Source organism: Natrix helvetica (assembly GCF_964273705.1).
Source record: "Natrix helvetica genome assembly, chromosome: 1".
Taxonomy (NCBI): Eukaryota; Metazoa; Chordata; class Lepidosauria; order Squamata; family Natricidae; genus Natrix; species Natrix helvetica.
Window position 1 is genome coordinate 103,232,379 of NC_138548.1, and position 24,419 is coordinate 103,256,797.

The following is a 24,419-nucleotide window of genomic DNA, read 5'->3' on the forward strand; positions in this document are numbered from 1 at the left end:
TTTCCAGCTGTAGATGGAGTGGGCAGGAGTTAAACCTTCGATACCAACATTAAAAAACTGAAAAACCATTATACCAGCAATACTTACATTTCTCCAGTTCTCTTTGTGGGCTTGATACCACTACATTTTTTAAACTTAAGGAAATAATCAATTTACAACCTCAATTGAGTCCAAAAGTTCTGTTGGTAAGTGAGACATTTGTTAAGTGAATGCTGCCCCATTTTATGACCTTTCTTAACACAGTTATTAAGGGAATCACTGCAGTTGTTAGGTCAGTAATAAGGTTGTTGTGAAACCTGATTTCCCATTGACTTTGCTTGTCAGAAGGTCACAAAAGGACATCACATGATCCTGGGATACTGCAACTGTCATAAATATGAATCTGTTGCCAAGCATCAAAATTTGGTCATGTGACCATGGGGGATGCTGCAACAGTCGTAAGTGTGAAAAGTGGTTATAAGTCACTTTTTCAGTGCTGTTGTAATTTCAAACGGTCACTAAATGAACGGTTGTCAAGGACTATTTGTAAATATCTATTCTCATATTAAGAAAATTTGTTAGACCTGAATGGTCAGTTCCTCGCAAACACAAGGAGTAGAACTTTGCTTTATCACTGCTTTTTCATTTTTGTTGTTCTGAAACCTCTCTAGGAACTCATTTGGATTATTGATGCTTTTCCAGATTGGGTTTGCAGGATGGTCCATTGATGGGGATAGTCACGTCCAATTGGCCTCGAGACTGGATTGAAGCTGAAGCTCCTCTTTCAGACCCCAGTTTCCATCCAGTCTGGCCTGTGATGAGACTAAAAAATTTGAACTCCTGATTTAATCTTTCCCATCCTGGACCCTCCTTGACCCATCTCTGCTTCCTGAAGGCTGAAGCCCTTCCTCCACCTCGTCTAAGACCCTGGCAGTGGCTGCGGTTTTTCCAGCTGCCTGGGGGGTTGGAAATAAAGGGCTCGGAGGCTCCGGAGGCTTGGGTGGCGTTCCGGCGGCCATTACTAAGCCAGGAAACCACGTGGAGCTTTTTAAACTGCAATACCAAACCAGCTACCACGTGGAGACTTGTAAATTGCAGCGCAGAGGCTTTGTGGGCTAATGGGCTTTGGGTTTCCAGCTCCACAGCCCTGTTGTTCCTGCAAACGCAACGGAAGCCAAGAGAGAGATGCAGGGAGACACTCCTTAATTAGGAGGTTCCTCAAAGGGACGGTTCACCTACGCCCCCCACCTGTCCATAGTGGGATCCCATGTGGGATCTCCCAACGGTGCTGTGGGCCCTTATGGCCGAGCCCTTTGAACCATTACGGACTGTCAGCAGGAAGCTTCTCATGTGTAAGGTTGTGTTCCTCATAGCGGTCACTTTGGCTAGGTGTGTGTCTGAGCTGGGAGCTCTCTCTTCCAGGGACGATCTGTGTTCCATGCTTCGCCTTGACCCGTCCCAAGGTTAATTTGGTTTTTCACCACTCGCAGGAGGTCGTGTTACCGGTCTGCTATCCGGCCCCAGCCAGGGAGCAGGAATACCAGTGGCACCGCTTAGATGTGAGGCAGGCATTACGGATCTATCTGAGGCGTACAGCTGAATTCCGGAGGTCTGAAGCCCTGTTTGTATCGTTCCAACCTTCATCCCTAGGGAAGAGAGTCTCTTCCTCCACCATTAGCCATCGGATTCGGTTGGCTATCACCTTCGCCTATGAGGCACAGAGCCTACCAGTGCCCATCAATGGACCATCCTGCAAACCCAATCTGGAAAATGACAGTTGGTCTTAACTGAACTGTGATTTTCAGAGTTGTTTGCAGGACGGTCCAGTTCCCACCCTAGTTAGATAGACAGCATGGCAGGTGGAGGTGTCTCCTTTGTGACTTGTTTTCAGGATCTCGGGAGCGCACATTGCATTGAAACTGGAGTCTGAAAGGAGGAGCTCAGAGGCGTGGCTTCAGCTTCAATCCAGTCTCGAGGCCAATTGGACATGACTATACCCATCAATGGATCATCCTGCAAACAACTCTGAAAATCACAGTTCAGGTAATACCAACTATCATTTAAGTCTGTAGAGAACAGGAGATGCTGCATTTAACACATTCTTCATAGGAAACCTGATGACCTGTTCCAAAGGATGTCAAGTATTTCAGGTGCCTGATACTGATTCCTTGGTAGTAGCATCTGTCCTCATATTCCGGGTGCTGCTGTGCAGAGTTAAAAAGTTATAGCAGGAACCATACAATATTTTCAACTTTTTGGCTGTCTATAAAGAGTTCATGAAAAGGAATGTGGTTTAGTCATCAGTAATCTTCAACCAAATTTTATCATTGCTGAAGTGTCATATCTTTCCTGTAAGAGTACTGGTCACTGTGTACTGTAAGAAAAATAATTTGATCCATGTGTTCAAAATTCAGACACATAATTTGGTACATGTGTTCAAAATTCAAATTTCTGACAAAATTCTGACACTGGTTACAGTGTCCCGGGGTCATGTGATCACCTTTTGCAACCTTCTGATAGGCAAAATCACCGGGGAAGTCAGATTCACTTAACAAATGTGTTACTAAACTGTAGTGAGTTGTAAAATGGGACAAAACACACTTCAATTCTATCTTCTCTTCACTGAAAGCCATATTTCATACGTGCTCTTACAATATTCTAATTCTTATGCCAGTATCCTATTTATTTTTCAGCCTGAATTGTTCACATTTACTTTGGGATGTTCCAGGATTCTGGTTTTTGGGTAATACTTTGACTTTGGTTTAACTCTAAAATTGAACTAATTTTGGAATTTGCTTTAGCATTCAGACTTTGCATTTCGTATCACAATGTATGAACTTGTTCTTTATAAAATATCTAATTCATTCTGTCCATTAGCGACCTGATCTAAACAATGTTTTAGTTTGGTATAATAATGCCTGTAGAGGAACACATGTTCCTTTCTTTTTCTGTCTGGAATTTGACAGATTTAATTCTTTTAAGACAAGAAGTGTAGACATGGACAGGTCATGAGAAAAGACAGGAAAAACATAGTAAGCAACAGCCAAAATGGGAATGATGAAAACAAAAATGAATGTAAAAAAGATGTCAGAACAATACTGAAAACAAATGAAATGACTGAAGTCTTAAGAATTCGGAGTTTAAATTGTCTTCTACTAGATGTGTTATAATGCAATGTCTCATTCAGTTTCGGGGGGAAAGCACAGGTAAGTTTAAGAGGTCTTAATACATAAATCCAGATGAATACATGGTAACATGGACTAATACTGATTAATGTTGCTGGAAGTCATAAGTAGGGAGTGGGCTTGTGATGAGTAGCAACAAATAATTACTGATGAATGTTTTGCCTGCATATATTAGGATAATGATATTATAATTTAATTTATAACGTAATAAGAGAAAATGATCATAGGCAAGAATTAATCATGAAACTCCATGGATGTGTTTGGCAACATCCAAGAAATACTTTACCTTTCTCTACATGCCACCATATTAGGAAAAAATTTAAACTATGAAATTAGATTTTGTAAAAGTTTTTTGAAGTATTCATCTATGTGACACATCAGCATCTTAATGATTCAGTGTAATTATTAACTATTGAGCCACATAATTATTAGATACACCCAATTATGTTTCATGTTTTAAATTTTGCTGTGGTTTATTTTCAGGAAAAATGATAAAGATGACATATTAATATTTTGGTCATAGAATTAATACTGCTGGAAATCATAATATTAGATGTATAAACATGTAGCTTTGGGTTTTCAAGTTTAAGGATTTGAATTAGATTCAGTGTAAGTTTCAACACATATATCATTACTATTACACATATTTAATGTTAGAATTGTTAAGTAATCAAGCTCCACATTGGGAGAGTAAGTATGCAGAGAAGCGTAATGAGAGTGATATGGAATAACGCACAAACCAGTATACAGAGACACTGAATAGTATAAAAATATAGTAGTTTAATATGTAGAAATATAGAAGTATTCAGAGTCCAGTTAACAGTCCAAGTCATACATGGTTCAGTAATTCAGTTATTAAAATAGTCAGTCTAACACACAAAGTATAGCTAAACAGTAGCAAACCACAATACCTCAAAATACATCGATCAGCTTCTAACAAAACAGAGAGCTAACAGCCATTCTGGCTCCCTCTTATAGCTGTTTGAGGTAACAAGCCAATTACATCTCTTAAGCATTTAAAGTAACAATAACATTTGTAACAATCATAGCTTATATACATTGCCAAGCCAAGCTTAGGGTTACATCCCTCACAAGACTGACTACAAAATGTATGTTCATTAGTATTCTACATAGCCTTATTAGAGAACAAATTGCATAAACTTTGAATTTATATTAATATGCAAAATTAAACTTAAACAAAAATATTATTAGTTAAGTAATCCAGTTTGGTCTGCTTTAGAAACAAGTTTGTGACAAATAAATTGAAACTTGAAAAGATACAAATAGGTAAATTGATAATTTTCAGGATGTAGTGTAATCAAAGCTGAATGAAACAAATTTAAAAATGAACAAATGCAAAACTAACAGGGACTTAAATAATATTGGTGGTATGATTTCTATTGTGATTTTGTCAGTTGTGCATTACATAGGTAGTCCTCATCAACGACATTTGAGACTGGCAATTCTGTTACTAAATAACATGGTCAAAATGAAAAATCACTTGACTGCAGTCAACTTATAATGGCAATTCATCAGTTCTAGTTCTGATTGTTAAGCAAATCACACTCACTAAGCATGATTCTGTCTTCTGGGTGGTCATTGTCATTGACCTTGCTTGTTGAAAGCCATCTGGGAATGTCACAAACAGCAATCACATGATCGCAGGAAGCTGCAACTGAGCCCTTAATTTCCCATAGTCTGAATTTTATTTTGACTGAATTTGTACAATCAAAATCAGACCAATGCAGGGCATGTTCATTCTAGCATCATTAGGAACACATTTAGCTTGGTAATTATATTAGTGTCATCTTCACTCAAATTTCATTAATTTTGTCACAGGAAAAAACCTGCAGGTATCTTTAAAATAAAGACACTAGATTTCAAATACACTTAAGTGTATTCTTTAAAAAATGCATTGTTTTGTATAATATTTGGTGTGTTTTATTGTCTTCCTCACCTCTCTATAATGGTTAACTTTTCTATAGTTTTTATTCTATTACGATTAATAAAAATTCTAGCTTTTTAGATTTCTTTTTTCTTTCTTTTTGTATTTGATAATGTTAGAATGGTATGCCATTTCCCTGCTGCTTGTTCTGAACTTGGGATCGAACTAGATCGAACTCTTCCTGAAATGATCCAGATTACATATCCTATCTAGAGTTGTGCTTCAACCCTCAATTCTTTATTTTTTTTAAAATTATATATTTTTATCAAAACATGACTAAAGAGTCTCATGCGAAAGTCTACTTGAAAGTTTGTGTTGGGTTATTTACTCATTTCTGCAACTTTTGTGCTGTTTTAATCTGACTCACTGAGAGATGTATGAAAGTCAGAAAGGAATTTACCTCATACAAGCGTAATAGTTAATAACCATCCAAATAATTGCACCCTTACTGAATCTACAGTTTCATCACTTACAATTCATTCAATTCCCAGAGGCTTTTTAATCAGCCAGGGATTAACAAGCTTCCGAAGTATCATCATAGGAGGAGTCAATCTTGTCTCTGGCAGCTTGTAGCAGTGAAACAGGGCAAGAATAATGTCCAAAGGAGCTAGAGTTTGTTTCATCAAGAACCATGTCCATTTCACCAAGACCCACAAGATCAAACTCATTCCAGGAAACATAAGAAGACATCACACATGGCATCTTTTCATATTTTACCCAAATGACAAATCCAGCTCGAGAAGACAAGTGCCTAGACAATTTAGCAGTGTCCTATTGTTGGCTCTTCTGTGTCATGTTTTGCTAATAAGGCCTAGCTCATTTTAAATTTCAACCTCATAATGCCACTGCATGGCATTATGAGGTTGTAATAAAGGTGGAAAATTACCTATTCTGGACCATCCTGTCCACTGAAGCCTTGAATTTGAACTTGTACCCATATCTTCTCATCTTCATTTACCATCCTTCTAGGTGGCTCTTTTATTGCTTCATCTCCTAATGCTCCCATTATGCCAAGCAGCTCCCTGGGTTTGGCCAGTCAGAAATGACATTAGAGAGCATTCTGATCCTACACCTTTGTTATTCTGTGTTCTAGAAATTAACTAGCTACTCAGCTGAATTGCTTTCCAAATTCCTTACCAAACACAATTTGAAAAGACCATAGGGTCCATTAATTGCCTGAGTCACTCCATCCTAGTTGGTTTTCCATGTGCAGTTAATGGCTCTGGTTATCCCCAAGATTATGAAAAAGTGATTTTTCTAGAAAGGACCAATGGAAAATCTTATTAATAAATAACAACTTCGTCTGTTATTTATGTTTTGTCTGCTCTAGAGTAAAAACCCAGATCTTCATAGTCTTGTTTGTTCATCTCCTTGCCCAGGTCTTCATATGGCTACTTCCCCTCATACTTCTGATCTCTTAGCTGAAAGGTAGTGATGTTCTCCACATATTTTGGTCACAATTTTTGTAAAACCTCTTGCTGGCTTTCACTTTCCCATATACTGTATTGGCCTTTGATTGTTTTCTGAATGGTAGCAACTGCAGAATGGACCCCGCTTGATAAAAAACATCCACGAAGGAGACCTATCACACCAGCAAGTGTTGCAGCCCCAATTGGCAAAAGAAAGTTCAGGACCATATTGTTTGGAAACATGTGAAAAAGGCCTTCTTCCTGCAATGGGTAGATAGTGGCTAAAATGATGATGGTGATGAGGAGAAGGAGGAACAACTGCAGAAATAACTCTCCACAGCCAACATAGTTTTTGTTCTCTTGGAGTTGCATTGAAAGTTACAACAGCACTGAGAAAAGTGACTTATGACCATTTTTCACACATGACTCCAAAGTCATGTGATCACCTTTTGCAAACTTTTGACAAGCAAAGACAATGGGGGAGCCAAATTCACTTAACAATCATGTTACCAACTTAACAACTACAGTGATTCATTAACTGTGGCAAGAAAAGTCATAAAATGGGGCAAACTCACTTGACAAATGTTTCACTTAGCAAAATATATTTTGGGCTCAATTGTGGTCATATCTCAAGGTCTACCTCTATTCCAGCACCATCTCAATATGTATCTACCAAAAGCAAAAGAAACACTTTAAGAAAGATTGTTTAGATCTGTGCAAGCCCCAGCAAGTTAGAAATAGTATACTTTCGCCTATATTAATCACCTGGAAAGTTAATTACATGGAAATAGGAATTCTAAAATATTTCTTTTTTTATAAACCACTAATCTGATCTGTATCCCTAAGATACAAATTGAAATAGGTTTTTAAAAATAATTTGTACTTCTAGATTTTGTGGAGTTCAAATCTTACCATTTGATGTTGAGATTTTTTTTTAAAAAAATGTATTTTTTGAGACATCATGTTCTGTTCATATGTATTTTACATGCAGCTTTAAGAAATTCATTGAATGTCAGCCAGCATGAGATGGGCAGTCATATAAATATGATTAATAAATAAGTAATCATGCAGAAAACATTGTATTTATGGATGTCTGTGAAACTAATAGTGATTGAAAATTCTTTGTTCTGTGTATGATTTTATTTCATATGAGCTGAAAGTTAGGTAACTAAGAAGGTTCAATAGTGATCTTTCATGATTTGTACTTCTTGCATATTAGAATGCATTTAAAATATGATGAAAATGAGAGTGGTCATTTTTGAGACAATTATGAACACTTAATGTGCTGTTTTGATTAAGGAATTTGAACTTTTAGCAATGTTTTCTTAAAAGAAATTTAACCTTGTGCTACATAACTATCTTTTAGGCTACATAGTTTTCTAAATATAGTTTACTAGTGGGTATTATCTACTCTAAATATTTAGTGCATAACAAAATTACCCACATTCCCAGTATGTATTATTTGGACTCGATCCATACATCTATCTAACAAAATAGATATAGAGAAAAATAAAATTCTACAGTTAGGCAAGAAAAACTGAATGCACAGGTATAGAATAGGTGCTTTCTGGCTCAATAGTAGTTACTGTGAGAGGGATCTTGGAGTCCAAGCAGTATACTGAGCCAGCAGTATACGGCAACTGCCAAAAAAACCAACACAGTACTAGCCTGCATTAACAGAGGGATAGAATCAAGTTCATATGAAATGTTAGTACCACTTTATAATGTCTTGGTAAGACCACAGCTGGAATATTGCATCCAGTTTTGGTCTCCATGATATAAAAAGAGGTTGAGATTCTAGATTAGAGGACTGGAGGATAAAACACATGAAGAACTTTTGCAGGGGTTGGGTATGTTTAATGAAAAGAAGGATTAGGGGTGACACGATAGCAGTGTTTCAAAGAAGAAGGGATCAGCCTATTCTCCAAAGCACCTGAAGGTAAAACAAAAAGCAATTAATGGAAACTAATGAAAGAGAGAATCAATCTAGAACTAAGGAGAAATTTCCTGACACAACAATTAATCAGTGGAATGGCTTATCCCCAGAAGTTTTGGGTACTCCAACACTGGAGGATTTAAGAAGAGATTGGAAAACAGTTTGTCTGAAATGATATAAGGGTTTCCTGCTTGAATTAAAGGGTGGGGGGTTGACTAGAAAATCACCAAGGTCCTTTCTAACTCTGGTATTCTATTCATATATAAGTCCATGTTCAAATCATACTCAATGTTATTGAGTAACATTCTTATTTTTTGCCTGCCCAAAATTCCTTTTGAGAGGTGAACATTTATATTCATTAGATAGATAGATGATGATAGATAGATAGATAGATAGATAGATAGATAGATAGATAGGCTTCATTGCATTATTTCCCCCCTGTACATTGTTTCCACTGCTGTCTTACTGTAATCTTTGATATAAAACTACTTTTTCAGATTTCCAACGTGTAAGGGGTCAACTAACTTATAAAATGTTTCAAAAGATGTGGGTAGCATTAACAAGTACATGTTAGAATACTCCCTATGATGATATTGATGGATGATATAATATTTTTGTGCAACCTCAATAGTTGTTAAAACTGTTGTTTCTGATTTGGTAAAAAACAAAATGCACATCTACTGTAATATTTAATAATAGCAGGATACCTGGCAAGTAAAGGGTGCATTCTGGTTGCTATTTACAAAGAGGTGGCAGAAGACCAGCTACACCCAGAGATAATGTCTCATCAACCATTTAGAACAGGGGTATCAAGTTTGCATTGTCACGGCGTCATCACTTGATATATCAGGACTTTTCCCCCTTTCGCTAAACTGGGCGAGGGTGGGGCCAGCACAGGATGCATCCAGCCCATGGGCCACAAGTTTGACACCCCTGATTTACAAAAACATCATTTTCATGTATTTTCTCTCAAACATAAAATCCTAATTAATTAAAGAACTTGTCATATATGCAAGATGGGAAAAATGTACGCAATTTTACTTCTATTACATCTGATTTCACTTTGAATCAAACTTTTATTGCTAAATCTAATATCGATTTGGTAAAGGGAAGTAGCTTCTTATTTCTTTGGAAAATAATCAGTGTTATGTCAGGAAAGGCAAAGTACATTTTACTTACTTTTATATCACTTGTAATTTGAAAATCGAAAGTTTCTTATTACTTTCTCATTCTCACTGATATGTATAATTAGTGATCTAAGTGGTCCTATCAACTATGGTCAACATAATTTTTGTGTTTTCCAGCTGATCACAGCAGTTAAGCTAGATAATAATATATCCTCCCTATGGATTTTGGAGAATGTAGCACTTGTCTCTGTAATCCTGTAACATAACTTTAAAATGAAAAGGCAATATGTTTTGATTATGTACAGATACTATTTTTTAGTATGGCTTTCAGTAAGTTTTTAAAAGTAGCTTTTTAAAATGATGGACTGATATCAGTGAAAGGACTTGGATCATAAAGTACAATAGGATTTTTTCTTTTGTCTAGACACTTTAAGTATATAAGCATTACTATGATATATTGTTTGAAATGGAATGGGTTACACTTCAAGAGACAGTATTTTTAGGAAAAAAATAAGGTGATGGAAGTTTATGTCTCCTCATATTGCTGGGAGAGAAGATGAGAAACAAGCAGGTGCATGAAAGAAATGGGTGTTTGGGGGCCAAGTATCATCTTTAACCTGTTTCAGTTCACAGAACAGATGTGAGAAGAATGGGGAAGAATTGTATTTGCCTTTACAAATTTTGACAGACAATTATGATATTCATGTGTTTGAGGTTGGGAGAAAGGAAATTAAGAATGATATAATTAAATAAAGTGAAATTGTTCAGTGAAAAAATAGTAGAATAAGATTTGTCTCATACGAGAAATGATATTAAGTGAGGCAGTGCAGCTCTTTGGATCTGAATGCAAAAGGAGGGTCAGAAAATGGGTGTTAACATAACACCCTTCCACAGTTTCTTAAAAGAACTGCTTTTCTTGGGCTTGCATAGCTGTTTTCTCCTGCTGCAGTATAATCCCAAAAAAATGTATGTGGTTTAAGGAACTACAGATAGGTGTGTTCTACCCACAGAAACCATGTACTTCAAAGCTTCTTTTTGAAATGAGGAATGTTAGTGAGTTAAGATAATCTGAACAAAAGAATCCTTAGTAATTACAAAAGATTGGCTAAAATAGAGGTGGAAAATGTAGGGAGAGCTATAGCAGTAATAATAGTAATAGAAAACTGTTAGCAAACAAAACATCTATTACTAGTCTATTCTATAAATAGGTATAATCTGTGTAAGTAACATTAAAATTGATTACTTATGAGAAACAAAAAAAGAGTGTATAGGATTGCAAACAGTCCCAAAGAAGCTGAGTTCTAAGTGTACTTGATCCTTTTATAGTTTTGCTATATTGCAGCCCAGAAGTAACTTGCAAGTTGCATTAAATTCAGGGAAGGACATATGTTTTTAAAGAAAAATCTGATATCAGATAAGTTATTAATCAATGTCTACAAATGACTGCATTTAGCAGTAGCACTTATATACCGCTTCACGGTGCTTTACAGCCCTCTCTAAGCAGTTTACAGAGTCAGCATATGGCCCCCAACAATCTAGGTCCTCATTGTTTTGTGAAGAGACGAACTCTTGATAGTCAGTGATGGAAAATGGTGGGAAGGCAAGAAGAATTATTAGTTAATAAACTAAAGCAAAAACTTTGAATACTGTTTTTTAACATTTTTGTAATGAAAGTTGCTATTTCATAGGATAAAAGCATTAGCGACATGTAAAATTGCATTTACTAGCAAGATAATTGACCTGCCAACATCCCTGTTACATTCTCATGTTTCAAGGAATGTTTTATCCAAAGAATCATATTGCTTTTTCTAACAAATGGAAAATTAGCTTGTGTTAGCCAAATCTTCACAAGCTCTTAAATGCAGCCATAACATACTGGGCAATCGGGTGTTCTTTTTCCAGAAACAGCCTTCAAAACCAATTTGTGAAAACCCATTCATAATAAATTTGATAATGTTAAAAGTCGTATATGATAATGGAAATCCCAGAGTTTTCCCAGAGTTTTCTTCTATTTCTATTTAAATTTAGTTAGATCAGGGGTGTCCAAACTTGGGAACTTTAAGACTTGTGGACTTCAACTCCCAGCATGGCTGGCTGGGGAATTCTGGGAGTTGAAGTCCACAAGTCTTAAAGTTCCCAAGTTTGGACACCCCTGAGTTAGATCAAGTGAGAAGATAGAGCCCAGAAAAATTCAGGAGCACATGCTCAGTTCTAATCAAATAACTCTGATAATTGGCCTCCAGTATGATTGGTATTGAACAAATCTGATTCCAAACTGAGGGAAATGTTATCTATACCTTTATCTCTGCTGAAAGAAGTATTTAAATTCCATTCCATTAGCCAGTACATATAGTTCTCCAACTTACAACAATTCATTTTTGGACCAGCCTAATTCAAATATATCCAATAGTGACACAAGACAGAGTTCAAATGCTTCTTCCTTTTTTTCTTTTTTGATGCAGGTATATGAAGTTAGAGTTTGATTGATAAGACTAGAAATTGAATTGATGATGCATTAAATGTCCGCATTTCCCGCCTTATTGCTGAATATTAAGTGGATTTATAATCAATAAAATGCAGATAAATGGTCCTTTCTCACTTCTACCAGTGCATTACAACAAGCATTCACATTTCTACCAATATGTAGCAGTGAACAACTTCGGATCAGACTAATTGAGAAATCAGTAAAAACTGGAGAGATGTAAACAGTTAGATAAAAATGACTACTTAACACCTATTGGTCGATTCTTGCATGTACAATATCAATTATATTAGCCTACATCTTTTGGTCATTTTCAAGGGGAGTATTGTGCAACAAAATAAGATGGGATTCTAGGAGAGATAGCAATGTTATGGAACTTGTAACTAGCAATTATGGCCTAAGTTTACTATTTTTATCTTTCCTAATTCTTGTGTGTCATATTCATCTTTTAATGAGGGATTACTTTCAAGCGCAAAACAAGATAAAAAGGCATTAATGAAATAAAAATAATCATTTATCTGACTCATATTGTAAGCGCCTATTGAAAAATATTTATTGAATAAAATCATATTTGATATTTTTCTTCTTTCGTCTGGTTTCCAATCCTCTCTTTCATAGATTGACATCAATTCATATTATTGGCTGAGCTGCAGAGCACCATGAACTTTTCAGATATCAAATTCCATGAAAGCTTTTTGTCTAGAGGCAGTTATAGAGTTAAAGAAATTTTTGGAAAGTTGCTGGAAATAAACCAAGCAGTTTGGAGAATTTATTTTTTCATTCAAAATACATTAAAGCTTGTTTTTAATATTCTGAATTGTTCATTCCAAGCAAGTAACTGGCATGTTTTCCCCAAAGGTCAACAGCTCTGGTTTCTGTAAGAACTCATGAGTTGTCAACAGGTTTTTAGTTGTTTTTGTTATAAAACATCTGTATATCAGGAATATAAAGATGAATAATGTCTATTGTTGACCATAGTGTCTAAAAAAAGTCCCTTAATTATTGTAGTATTTATAGTCTTGCTACAAAAGGGGCTTTCCTTTTCGATTCTATAGTTCTATAGCGGCATGCCTTAAGATTTTATTTTCAAATGGTTAAAAGATTCAAAATTTAGAAATTTGATTGTTTTTGTTTTACTGTACAAGGATGCACTGAATAAGTAAGGCATTTGATAAGGTAGACCATAACCTACTACTAGATAAAGTAGAAGAATGTGGGTTAGACAACATCACCACCAGATGGATTCGTAACTGGCTGACCAACCACACTCAACATATAGTCCTTAATGAAACTGCATCTACATGGAGGGAAGTATGCAGTGTAGTACTCCAAGGCTCTGTTTTAGGCCCAGTACTCTTCAACATCTTCATCAACAATTTGGATGAGGGAATAAATGGGGAACTCATCAAATTTGCAGATGACACCAAGCTGGCAGGAATAGCCAACACTCCAGAAGACAGGCAGAAGATACAGAAGGATCTTGACAAACTTGAACATTGAGCAATATCTAATAAAATGAAATGCAATAGTGAAAAGAGTACGGTTCTACATTTAGGCAACAAAAACGAAATGCACAGGCACAGTATAGGTGGTATCTTGCTCAACAGTAGTAATTGTGAAAGGGATCTTGGAGTCCTAGTGGACAACCATTTAAATATGAGCCAGCAGTGTGCAGCAGCTGCCAGAAAACCCAACACAGTTCTAGGCTGCATCAACAGAGGGATAGAATCAAGATCATGTGAACTGTTAATACCACTTTATAATGCCTTGGTAAGGCCACACTTGGAATACTGCATTCAGTTTTGGTCGCCACGATGTAGAAAAGATGTGGAGACTCTAGAAAGAGTGCAGAGAAGAGCAACAAAGATGATTAAGAGACTGGAGACTAAAACATGAACGGTTGCAGGAACTGGGTATGTCTAGTTTGATGAAAAGAAGGACTGGGGGAGACATGATGGCAGTGTTCTGGTATCTCAGGGGTTGCCACAAAGAAGAGGGAGTCAAACTATTCTCCAAGGCACCTGAGGGTAGAACAAGAAGCAATGGGTGGAAACTAATCAAGGAGAGAAGCAGCTTAGAACTGAGGAGAAATTTCCTGACAGTTAGAACAATTAATCAGTGGAACAGCTTGCCTCCAGAAGTTGTGAATGCCCCAACACTGGAAGTCTTTAAGAAGATGTTGGATAGCCATTTGTCTGAAATGGTATAGGGTTTCCTGCCTAGGCAGAGGGTTGAACTAAAAGACTTCCAAGGTCCCTTCCAACTCTACTATTGTATTATTATTATTATTATAATTTCTTTGCTAAAGAGTATTTCTTCCTCTTATCTCTTACTTTCTTTGGAATCTGTTTAAGAATGGTTATTTCTTTATCTTTATATTTTAATGGTCCCACCCTTTGAGCTACTAGAACCTCGTCTCCAAGTCCCTTCCAACTCTGCTATTGTATTGTATTGTATTGTATTGTATTGTATTGTATTGTATTGTATTGTATTAATAGAAAGAGTAGAAAGTTTTGGTGTGAACATTTATCTGCATGTGAGATGTGTGCAGATCTGTACATTGGGGGAAACAAAACAACCACTTCATAAATACATGGCACAACATAGGAGAACAAACCATCAGGATAAGATCCACCAGTCCATCTGCATTTAAAAGACATTTTAAAGTCCACATTTTGGGCAGAGACGACCGTTGGTTTGAAAGAAGGGTCAAAGAGGCCATGTATGTCAAAATTGAACAGCCGTCTCTCAACAGAGGGGGAGAGATACATTATCTATCTCCAGTCTACTACACAGTCCTTTCAGCATTTCCAAGAAGGCTCCACATCAAAATGTTCCATCAAGCACATTCCTAAAGAGAAAACAGATCCATCAAGTAAATTCCTAGAGACAAAGCAGATCCTACTCACTAGGATTCTGCTTGATAAACCTCATGGTTGTTAAGTGAGTCATGCAGTCATTAAGTGAATCCAGCCTTCTCCTGACTTGCTTGTCAGAAGTCTGTTGCAAATGTTGCAAATGGTGATCACATTACACCAGAACACTGCAGCCGTTACATGCCTTTAGTTGCCAAGCTTATAACTTGTGATCAGTCCATAGTTACCTTGTAGGAGAGATGAGTGGCATAACAATGTAATAAATGAAGTTGCCAAGCATCCAAATTTTGATTGTGTGACTGCAAGGACATTGCACTTATATCACAATGTCCTTGCAGTCACACAATCAAAATTGTCACTTTTGGCAGGGTCTTTGTAACTTTAAACCTTAAATGAATGGTTGTAAGTCGAGGACTACCTGTATCTTTATATCTCTATTACTATTTCTAGCATCTCTAGCATATCTTTATATATCTCTATCTATGAAAAAGAGTTCATAGCAATGGGTTAGTACTACATGGGCGGTGTATCAGTGTTCATATAGCTCTTCCACATATTTGCTAGTGGGATTGAAATTGAAATTCTTCTGTAAAGAATGTTAGGAAGCTCTCACAGAACAAAAGGGAGGAAATTTTCATCAGATTTTGTCCTCATGCTCTGGGGTTAGAACATTAAGGAACCCTCTGGATATGTATGAAAATGGTATGTTGAAAGGGAGGTATTTGGCAATAATCATCCCCAGTCTCCAGCATGGTTTGTTATTGGTTTTCAGTCCTTTTTGTTTGCAAAAGGGAAAACCTGGATACAACCCAAAGTATTTGTAAAGAATTTTCTAATTTCTTAGAGGAAAAAGTGTTCTTTGTGTTTTGAAAATATATTGTAATTTTAATCTCCTTTTCCGTGTTTTCTCCAGTTTTGGAGATGCGGTAGCTCAAACTGTAAAGAATATTTCAAGTCTGCAGTACTAGTTTGTAGGAACATAGCTAGGTATTTATTTGTATATTAATTTGGGAAAGTGTGAAATATAATAAATGAATTTACAGTTTCTGTCAATGGAGGTATTATGTGTACCAAAGAAATAGGCTGCATTTTTTGAATAAAATTAATGATACCTGAAATGCAACATGACATAGCAGAATTTGGCATAACCAAATATGATATGGGGTCTCAGACAAATTAATCCTCTTAATTTATTTGAAAAGGAAAATTACTTTTAATTTAAGACAATTCCACATAAAGAGAACAAAAGAGTTCATTAAACACACTAAAATTATGCAATGCTTGGCTTTCTATTTTGTCTACTCTAGTTAGAGTCAGCTTTGGAAATTGGTTTATGCGCACTTAAAGGATTTGGAAGAAGTGCCTTCAACCTTAAACAAGCACAGCAACATCTCTTCCAACGAAAAGCAGCTGCATCTTTTTTTTCAGACTTTTCTACAAGTTCCTTTAACAGCTGGTGGAAAGAACTGACTTCTGAAAACATTGGCATTCTCTTCCCCCCCCCCCCACTCCAATTATGATAGAGATTGAGAAAAGACATGCTGCTTTAATTAGTATTAGAATAGTGTTGTGTTAATGTGAGCATTTATTCCACATCACATAGTTGCTGAAAGGGGTCATCAGAGTATTTTTCTACCCCAAGGCCCTGAATCATCTTTCTTCCTTCGCATCTGGACAACCTCAGAGCTGCCAGAAGCCACTACTACTACTATTACAACAACTACTACTAGTAGTAGTAGTATCAATATTATTGATGTAGGTTATCTTATTTCTAATTTATTTCATTTATTAGCAATTCATTGTCACACTAACCATCCTCAACCACAGAAAGGCTTGAGGGGATAGGAATTCATTCTTCTTCTTTCCAGAAAAAAGAAGATGAAAACCTGGAATGGAATTGGAACAAGAGGACAGGGAAAGAAAGACAGCATAAAACTGAATGGAAATAGGACCACATAAGACATAAGGGGAAGACATAAGATACCTGTAATAAAACAAAGTTCCATTTAGATATTGCCAAAAGAGTTAAATTTAACCAGTCAAACACTAGGGACGACCTCTGCCTCTCTTGAGTTAACTGGGTCAGTTAATCTTATCTTTAGGGGGGAACCTTCTTTTTCTTCTTCTTGTGCCAGATCCGTCATCAGACATCGGTGACCATGTTGACGATCCTATTTTTATCAACAGCCACACACAAAAATGCTACTGAGTTTTGTCCAAACCAGGCGCTTAGATTTTGAACCCATGATGTTCTTCTGCCTGGACTTCATTTGCCTTCAATCTTTCCCTGGAGAATTAAGTGGAGTATGGCGTATTTTTCCAGATGTCACATCACATGATAGCAATAGCTATAGTACTTAGATTTACAATGTTTTACAGTTCTCTCTAAGCGTCAGCATATTGCCCCCAACAATCTGGGTCCTCATTTTACTGACCTCAGAAGGATGGAATGATCCTTATTAGAGATTTCTATAGTTGGCTCATTTGGTGTGTTTTCTCTTGTTCAACAGCACATATTGTTTCCAATAAATGGAAAGCAAATACTATAATACACAGATGATAATTGAAGAGAACAAAAACCTGTACTTCCTGTCAGGTGAATATTGTATAAATATTTTGAGCCTTTTTAAAAGAGAGTTTTTAGATTTTTTAAATCCTGCCTTTATTATTTTTATAAATAACTCAGGGCCCTGAACATATCTAATATTCCTTCCTCTCTTATTTTTTCCACAACAACATTGAGTTGGGCTGAGAAAGTGTGACTGGTCCAACGTCAATGAGGCAATCTTCATGCCTAAAGTGGGACTAGAACTCAGTTTCCTGGCACTAGTCTAAATGGGCTCTCATATAGTTGTTTTCTATCATTTACATAGTTATGTAGTTTTGCAGGACCAAATCTGGCCTTGCATTGCAGTTTTCATTTTCTATATACAAAATATATAATCAAAAACCATTATATTCCAAAAGTCAAAATAAAAATAAAAGCCATTTCAACAGAATGACTAGCAACATTAATCTCCAGAATAGAGAAGCTCGACACATTTGGTTAGTATGTGAATTGTTATAGTCTCCCATTTCCAAATAAAGTAACTATATACAGTAGCAGAATATAATAGATCATTAGTTCAATACTTACAATTGTATCACAATCATTATGAAACAACTACAAATCCTTGTTGAGTTAAGCCCAGCTGCAGGCTAATGGCGTTATACATCTGGGCTGGTTTTCTTAGCTTCATTTGCAGTCAGTATATTTCACGCTCTATTTTTGGAGTGGTGACCATCTATTTAGCTTGGATAATGCAGCATTTTATCATGCTCTTAATTAAATCCTATGCCATATATATTGAGGCACATATTATGTTCCTGACATATTTCCTACCCTTCCTGTCTTTCCATGGTATCATAATGTTATGCTGTTGTTTCTATGTGGATATAAACATGATTTACATCCCCTGTGGGGCAGTTCAGCTCCATGCACTTTTGGATGAAGTCTATGTTTGTTTTAGTCGCTACATTTAGCACAGAAAAGCTAGGAAGTTGATTTCCAATCTGTTCTGCTCCTGCCTTTATCCTGGATACCTATCCTGGATAGGGCAAATCCTTGACATACTCCAGTAAGCTGCACAATGAATGGATTCGTTTTGTCAGTTTTAAGTGGGACTAGAAAAGAGATTCTCTTGAGTACCATCAGAGGGAGTACATTAGGCAAGTGATATTGATGTCACTTCTTAAAAAGGTTTCTTTTTGTATCCTGGTTGGGGCTTTTTTTTAAATAAACAAACACTCTGGATAGACAGGTTATGCAGTATTTTCTTATCCTTTTCAAATTTTCCTTTGACAATAATAGAGGGTATCTGGCAATACCTTTTCAGACTAACAACTGCAGTTGGGACTAGCAACTCCATCAATAAGTGACATGGTTGTAAGTCAAGTGTCATATGACAACATCTGACTTGCATCAGTTCTGGCTGCAGCCATTAAGTGAGTCATCACAGGTTGTTAAGTGGGATGACATGAGACTGCAATCTATGACTTCCTGCCAGCTTCCCCATTGGCTTTGCTGTTGGAAGCTGGCTGTGAACACTGCAAGTGGTGATTACATAACTGTCCTTTAGCGAATACTATGTAACTTGTAAATGACCAGTCATTTTCTCTCTTGTATAGAAATATGTCTTCGTTCTTCCTTACAGGAACTTGTGAGCCATAGGTACTAAACATAGAGGGGCATGATGGCTCAGTGTTCAAAGACATTGAACTTGTCAGCTGAAAACTAACAGCCCGGGTTTGAGACTTGAATCCCGCACAATCAAGTGAGCTCCCCTTCCTTGCCCCAGCTCCTGCCTACCTAGCAGTTTGAAAGCATGCAAATGCAGGTAGATTAATAAGTACCACTTTGTGGGAAGGTGTTCCGTGCACATTTAGCCTATAGCCATGCTGGCCACATGACCACAGAAAATGTCTTTGGGCAATGCTGGCCCCTTTGGTCAAGAAACAGAGATGAGCACCATATCCTAGATTCAGACATGTTTGGACAGGGAAGGGAAACATTTACCTACTAAACATAATCCACTAAACAAAGTAAAATGTATCACTAATATACCATATATAAAATTACAGAAACATAATTCAAATGATATTTAACTGCCATTGAAAAATTGGGTTATATGGAGAATGATGAGAATATAAAATGTGTACATAAAGGTAGAATCAGGTAGTTGTATCTATGAAATATAAGAATCTGTTATATCTTTCTGATATTCAACCATATTGAATAATTTGAGGTAATTAATGGAGGTCATAATAAATAGTATTAAATTCAGGAAGACAGGTTACAGGTGAGTATTAGAAGACATTTTTCCCATTATGTATAGTTTGATAGTGGAAACGGAATATTAAGAGAAACATTGAGCTATACTTCTCTGAATATGTTGAAGCAAAGGGCCCAGATGATCCCAAAATTTTTTTAGAGAAAAAAGAAGTAGAGATCTTGTTGTTCTTTATACATTAGCAATATTTTCTCGTAATCAATTGGTTTTCAAATACAGAGGTATTCAATTATCTCTTTCATTATTTATTGTCTGGGAAGATAATCATTGCATTGCAGCTTGTTGACAAGAATATCACTCATACAGTCCTTTTAACTAAGTTCCTTCACTGGTCAGTGAACAGGTGAGTGAATTTCTAGGAACTTAATGTTGAAGGAAATGGAGTGGTCTTTTGCATTCAAAAAACTGAGAACATGGACAAATCTTTGTTATAACAATCTTGTTGTCTGCTTCTTCAAACATCCTTGCCCACTTCAAAGCATGTTTTTTACAAGAGTTTCTGATTGCTGATATTTTGCTTGGTTCCATTTTCAACCTTCATAGACATCTCTTTCTCAGCCTTGGCATTTGTTTGGCGTCTGTGTAGAATTGACTTGATTTTTATTATTTACAACTGCTGTTGATGGGTTTGACTTTGTTTCAACTGTTTCATAAAGATTTGTCTGTGCTACTGTTGACTTTAGTATTCAGAATATATTTGATGTTGGAGTTGATGCTGGAATGGATGCATTCCATTCATAGCACTCATAACATTCATAGCACTGTTCTCTACTCTTTCATGTACTTTGCTCTGCAAAATTTCTAGGAAATTGTTATTGACAGGATGCTAGTCACAAAAAGACTTCAATAAATGCTAATAGAACACCGAGACTCAGTCTCCTTCCATTATTTGGAGTAGAGACAGTGGTATGCTGGTAAATAGTTAAGAACTAGGTTTCCTGGCCCCATTGCTGCCATCATGCCGCTAGCCATAGAACAGCCAATTACTACACTAAGTGTTGGGGCTCAGTTCTGCTCTCAATCAGCTTACAAAATTCTTGAAAATGTAACTGAGGATAGGGCTATTTTATGATCCAGAAATCTGTTCAAGATGCAGCAGTTGGAAACCAGGATCTGTTACGGCTCCTTCAAGAGGTTCTTTTTTTTTAAAGTGAAAAACAGCTCTTATGAAAAAGGTAGATAAATATTAGAAGCAAAAAAGCCTTGAAATTCCAATATGTAATTCATTGCTTTACTCAGTCAAGTTGGCTGTTTTTGCTCTGATATTAATACTGATATTGGCAGAACTTATTGAAACAATGCAAGAAACTTGACAGAAACCATATCCAGGGTCTTCTATTTCCAGCATATTGAAAATCTAAACAGAGTAGAGTAAATGATTACTTTGTCATCTACATTAAAATTCTAATGTAGGTAAATGCTTCCAAAAACAATCTTGAAGGAGCCAAATTACTATTACGGATGAGGAGGGACACTAGCTTGATATCCTGGGTTAAAAGCTCTACCGTATGTTGGAATCACCAGTTTTTCAGCATTATGCTATTAACAGCACTTTATGTAGTAGGTGTGCTTTTATCAGAATTTGACATGTCGTAATTCACAGTGTAGGGTGCAGGTAATAACCTTTAAAAGCCTTCATGGATTAGGATCTGGATACCAGTGAGATTGTTTCAAGTAGAATCTTGTGTGTCCTGGTTTAAAGTATGTGAAGTACAATGGAAGGAGGCATGGTATTATGTGCTAAAAAATTCCCTCCTGTGGAGTCAGCTATTGTCAGTCACTAAGATTTGCATGAATGAAGCTGCATAAAAGTACAACAAAGTAATAAATAAATAAATATAGGGTGGTTTTGTACTTGAACTGCTTGTTTTCAGCAGGGACCAATATTGTATCTTTTTTTATTAAAATCTGTGCACTGAACATGCTATGTTATTATTGTAAATTGTTACATTACATGACTTTCATTATAATTTATATGCATATAATGTCTATGTGGGCTGAGGCAGCAGAGAAATTAAATGAATAAATAATCTTAGGACATCTGTATAAAGTGCTGTAAATATAACAGAATATATTGTTAAACAGAATTTCTTCTTGAAAGGGCACATGACTTCTTTATTTTGTTGCATCTGATACTTAGAAATATCTAACTAATGTGATCTGCAGTACATCGCTGAATATGTCATTCATGTTGCTTGTTTAGTAAACTGACAGCCAGTTCATGTAATATTTTCATACACAAAATCAAAACATTCTTTTTGTTTATTAAATATTCAGAAAATATGCTTTTGTATTGTGTTCCTTAATGTAAATAATCTTGATTCTTGTCAACAACGAAACTCTGAATGGGATAGTCACAGATATCATTTAAAAAGTACCATAATTATTAGAATTTATATTTAGTACATCAGGTTAAGCTGATATTTTCATGAATATACTCATGTAGTTTTCCTTGCAAAAATGTATTTAAATAATTTGCCATTGTTTTCCTCTGAAGTGATGTTCAATCTGCTAGCCTCTTGGTTGTATACTAACCATGCCTGACTTTGCTTAGGTTCTGAACTCAGAGAAAATTGTCCCCATGCTCCTCCTGTTCAAATCAGGGAGTAAATTGTGTGAAACAAAATAGAGTTGGAAGGGAACTTTGAGGTCTTCTAGTTGAACCCCATACTCAAGCAGGAGACCCTATACCAATTCCAGACAAATGACTGTTAAGTCTCTTCTTAAAAGCCTCCAATGATGGAGCACCCACTTAACTTCTGAAGTTAAGCCATTCTACTGATGAAAAATAAATAAATAAAACCATTTGAAGTATTTCATTAGCTTTATCAGGTTTTTTTACATGTATTAAAAACTTTATTCAGGGATAGAACAGGTTTTCTTTCAAAATATTTTGATTCAGACTTCATTTTAGCATTCTTTTTAAAACTATAGATAAGAAAATGAGATCAGAAATATTCGTTGTAGACTGAACAGTAGCAGTCATACTTAGCAGAGAGTTGTCTAAAGATGTATGGAAGCAATAAGCTTTGGGTACTATTTTTAAAGGGGAAAACATCTCATTAGAGAAGTGCTTAAATACTTACCTAACTGAAAATTATAAATGCAATACCAATTTTTAGGTTTGTGGGAAATTAAATTATATTTTGTTATGCAAATATCATGTTACCTGGATTAGTCTGCATAATAAATTCTGTATTTGAATGCTTTTGGACCAATAGCTTTGTATCAGAACGAAACATGAATTACAGTGTTTTTAAATAGATGATATTAGTAATTAAACTGAAATATTAATGGAATCTGGTACAAAACCAGAAGAAAAATAAACTTTTGAAAATCAGTAGAATATCTGCAGTGATTTTTTTTCAATTCCTGCATCCTGGATTTCTTATATTTCTGAATTGATTTTAGATCCCCACAATATTGGTTTTGAAATATTAAATTATATGTGCTTTCAATTATTAATTATTTTACAAAATAAGTTTTATTCTTGTTGTCTAACACATCTTTGTATTAAACACTCTGTGTGCTTGCTTTTTTTTTTTAGTTTTGTCAACCTGGAGGATGGCATTTATCCAGAGAAAGGAAGCAGCCTACATTTTTTGTGGTGGTTTTGACAGATATAAACTCTGAACGACACTATTGTTCTTGCCTAACATTCTATGAAGCAGAGATCGATTTGCAGGTAAATATGACAAAGCATAATGTAAACAAGTAGGAGAGCATCTAAAATATGTTTTCAACTTAGAGGGTACTAAACTACCCTTATATATTTACTAGCACACACTCTGCCAGGTAACAGGATAACAGAGATGGAAGGGACCTTGGAGATCTTCTGGTTCAACCCCCTGATCAAGCAGGAAACTCCATACCACTTCAGACAAATGACTGTCCAGTCTTTTTTTAAAAGCCTCCATTGATGGAGAACCCACAACTTCTGAAGGCAAATGATTCCACATGTTTAGTTTTACATTGTTTCTCTCCTTGATTAGTTTCCATCCATTGCTTTTTGTCCTACCTTCTAGTGCTTTGGAAAATAGGTTGACCCACCTCCTCTTTGTGGCATCCCTTCAAATGCTGGAACATTGCTATCATGTCTACCCTAGTCCTTCTTTTCATTAGACTAGATCAGGGGTGTCCAAACTTGGGAACTTTAAGACTTGTGGACTTCAACTCCCAGAATTCCCCAGCCAGCTGGGACTAGATATAGCCCTGCAACCATTCTTCATATGTTTTAGCCTCCAGCCCCCTAGTCATCTTTGCTGGTCTTCTCTGCACTCCTTCCAGAGTCTCAATATCTATTTTTATATTGTGACCAAAATACATTATTCCAGTGTGGTCTTACCAAGGTCTTATAAAGCAGCACTAACTCTTCATGTGATCTTGATTATATCCCTCTGTTAATACACTTGAAGATTGTATTGGCTTTATCGGTGGCTGCAGTTGGCTCACATTTAAGTGATTGTCTACTAGGGCTCAAAGATCCCTTTCGCAGTTACTATTGAGCCAAGTTTCGCCTAGTTTGTACTTGTATATTTGGTTTTTCTTGCCTACGTGTAAACCCTTACTTTTCTCTGCATTGAATTTCATTTTGTTGGAAAGGGCCCAGTGTTCAAGTCTCTCAGGATCCATCTGGCTCTTGAGTCTTATG

General features: G+C 36.1%; 1 protein-coding gene across 3 annotated transcripts in view; it reads left to right on the forward strand.

Annotated features, from left to right (window-relative positions):
• Nucleotides 1–24,419, forward strand: part of SBF2 (SET binding factor 2) — a 211,756-nt gene that overhangs the window by 66,942 nt on the left and 120,395 nt on the right. For all 3 annotated transcript variants that reach the window (XM_081942456.1, XM_081942458.1, XM_081942457.1), the window contains exon 3: nt 23,316–23,453. In XM_081942456.1, the coding sequence (XP_081798582.1) occupies nt 23,316–23,453 (138 nt within the window). The remainder of the gene's footprint in view (nt 1–23,315; nt 23,454–24,419) is intronic.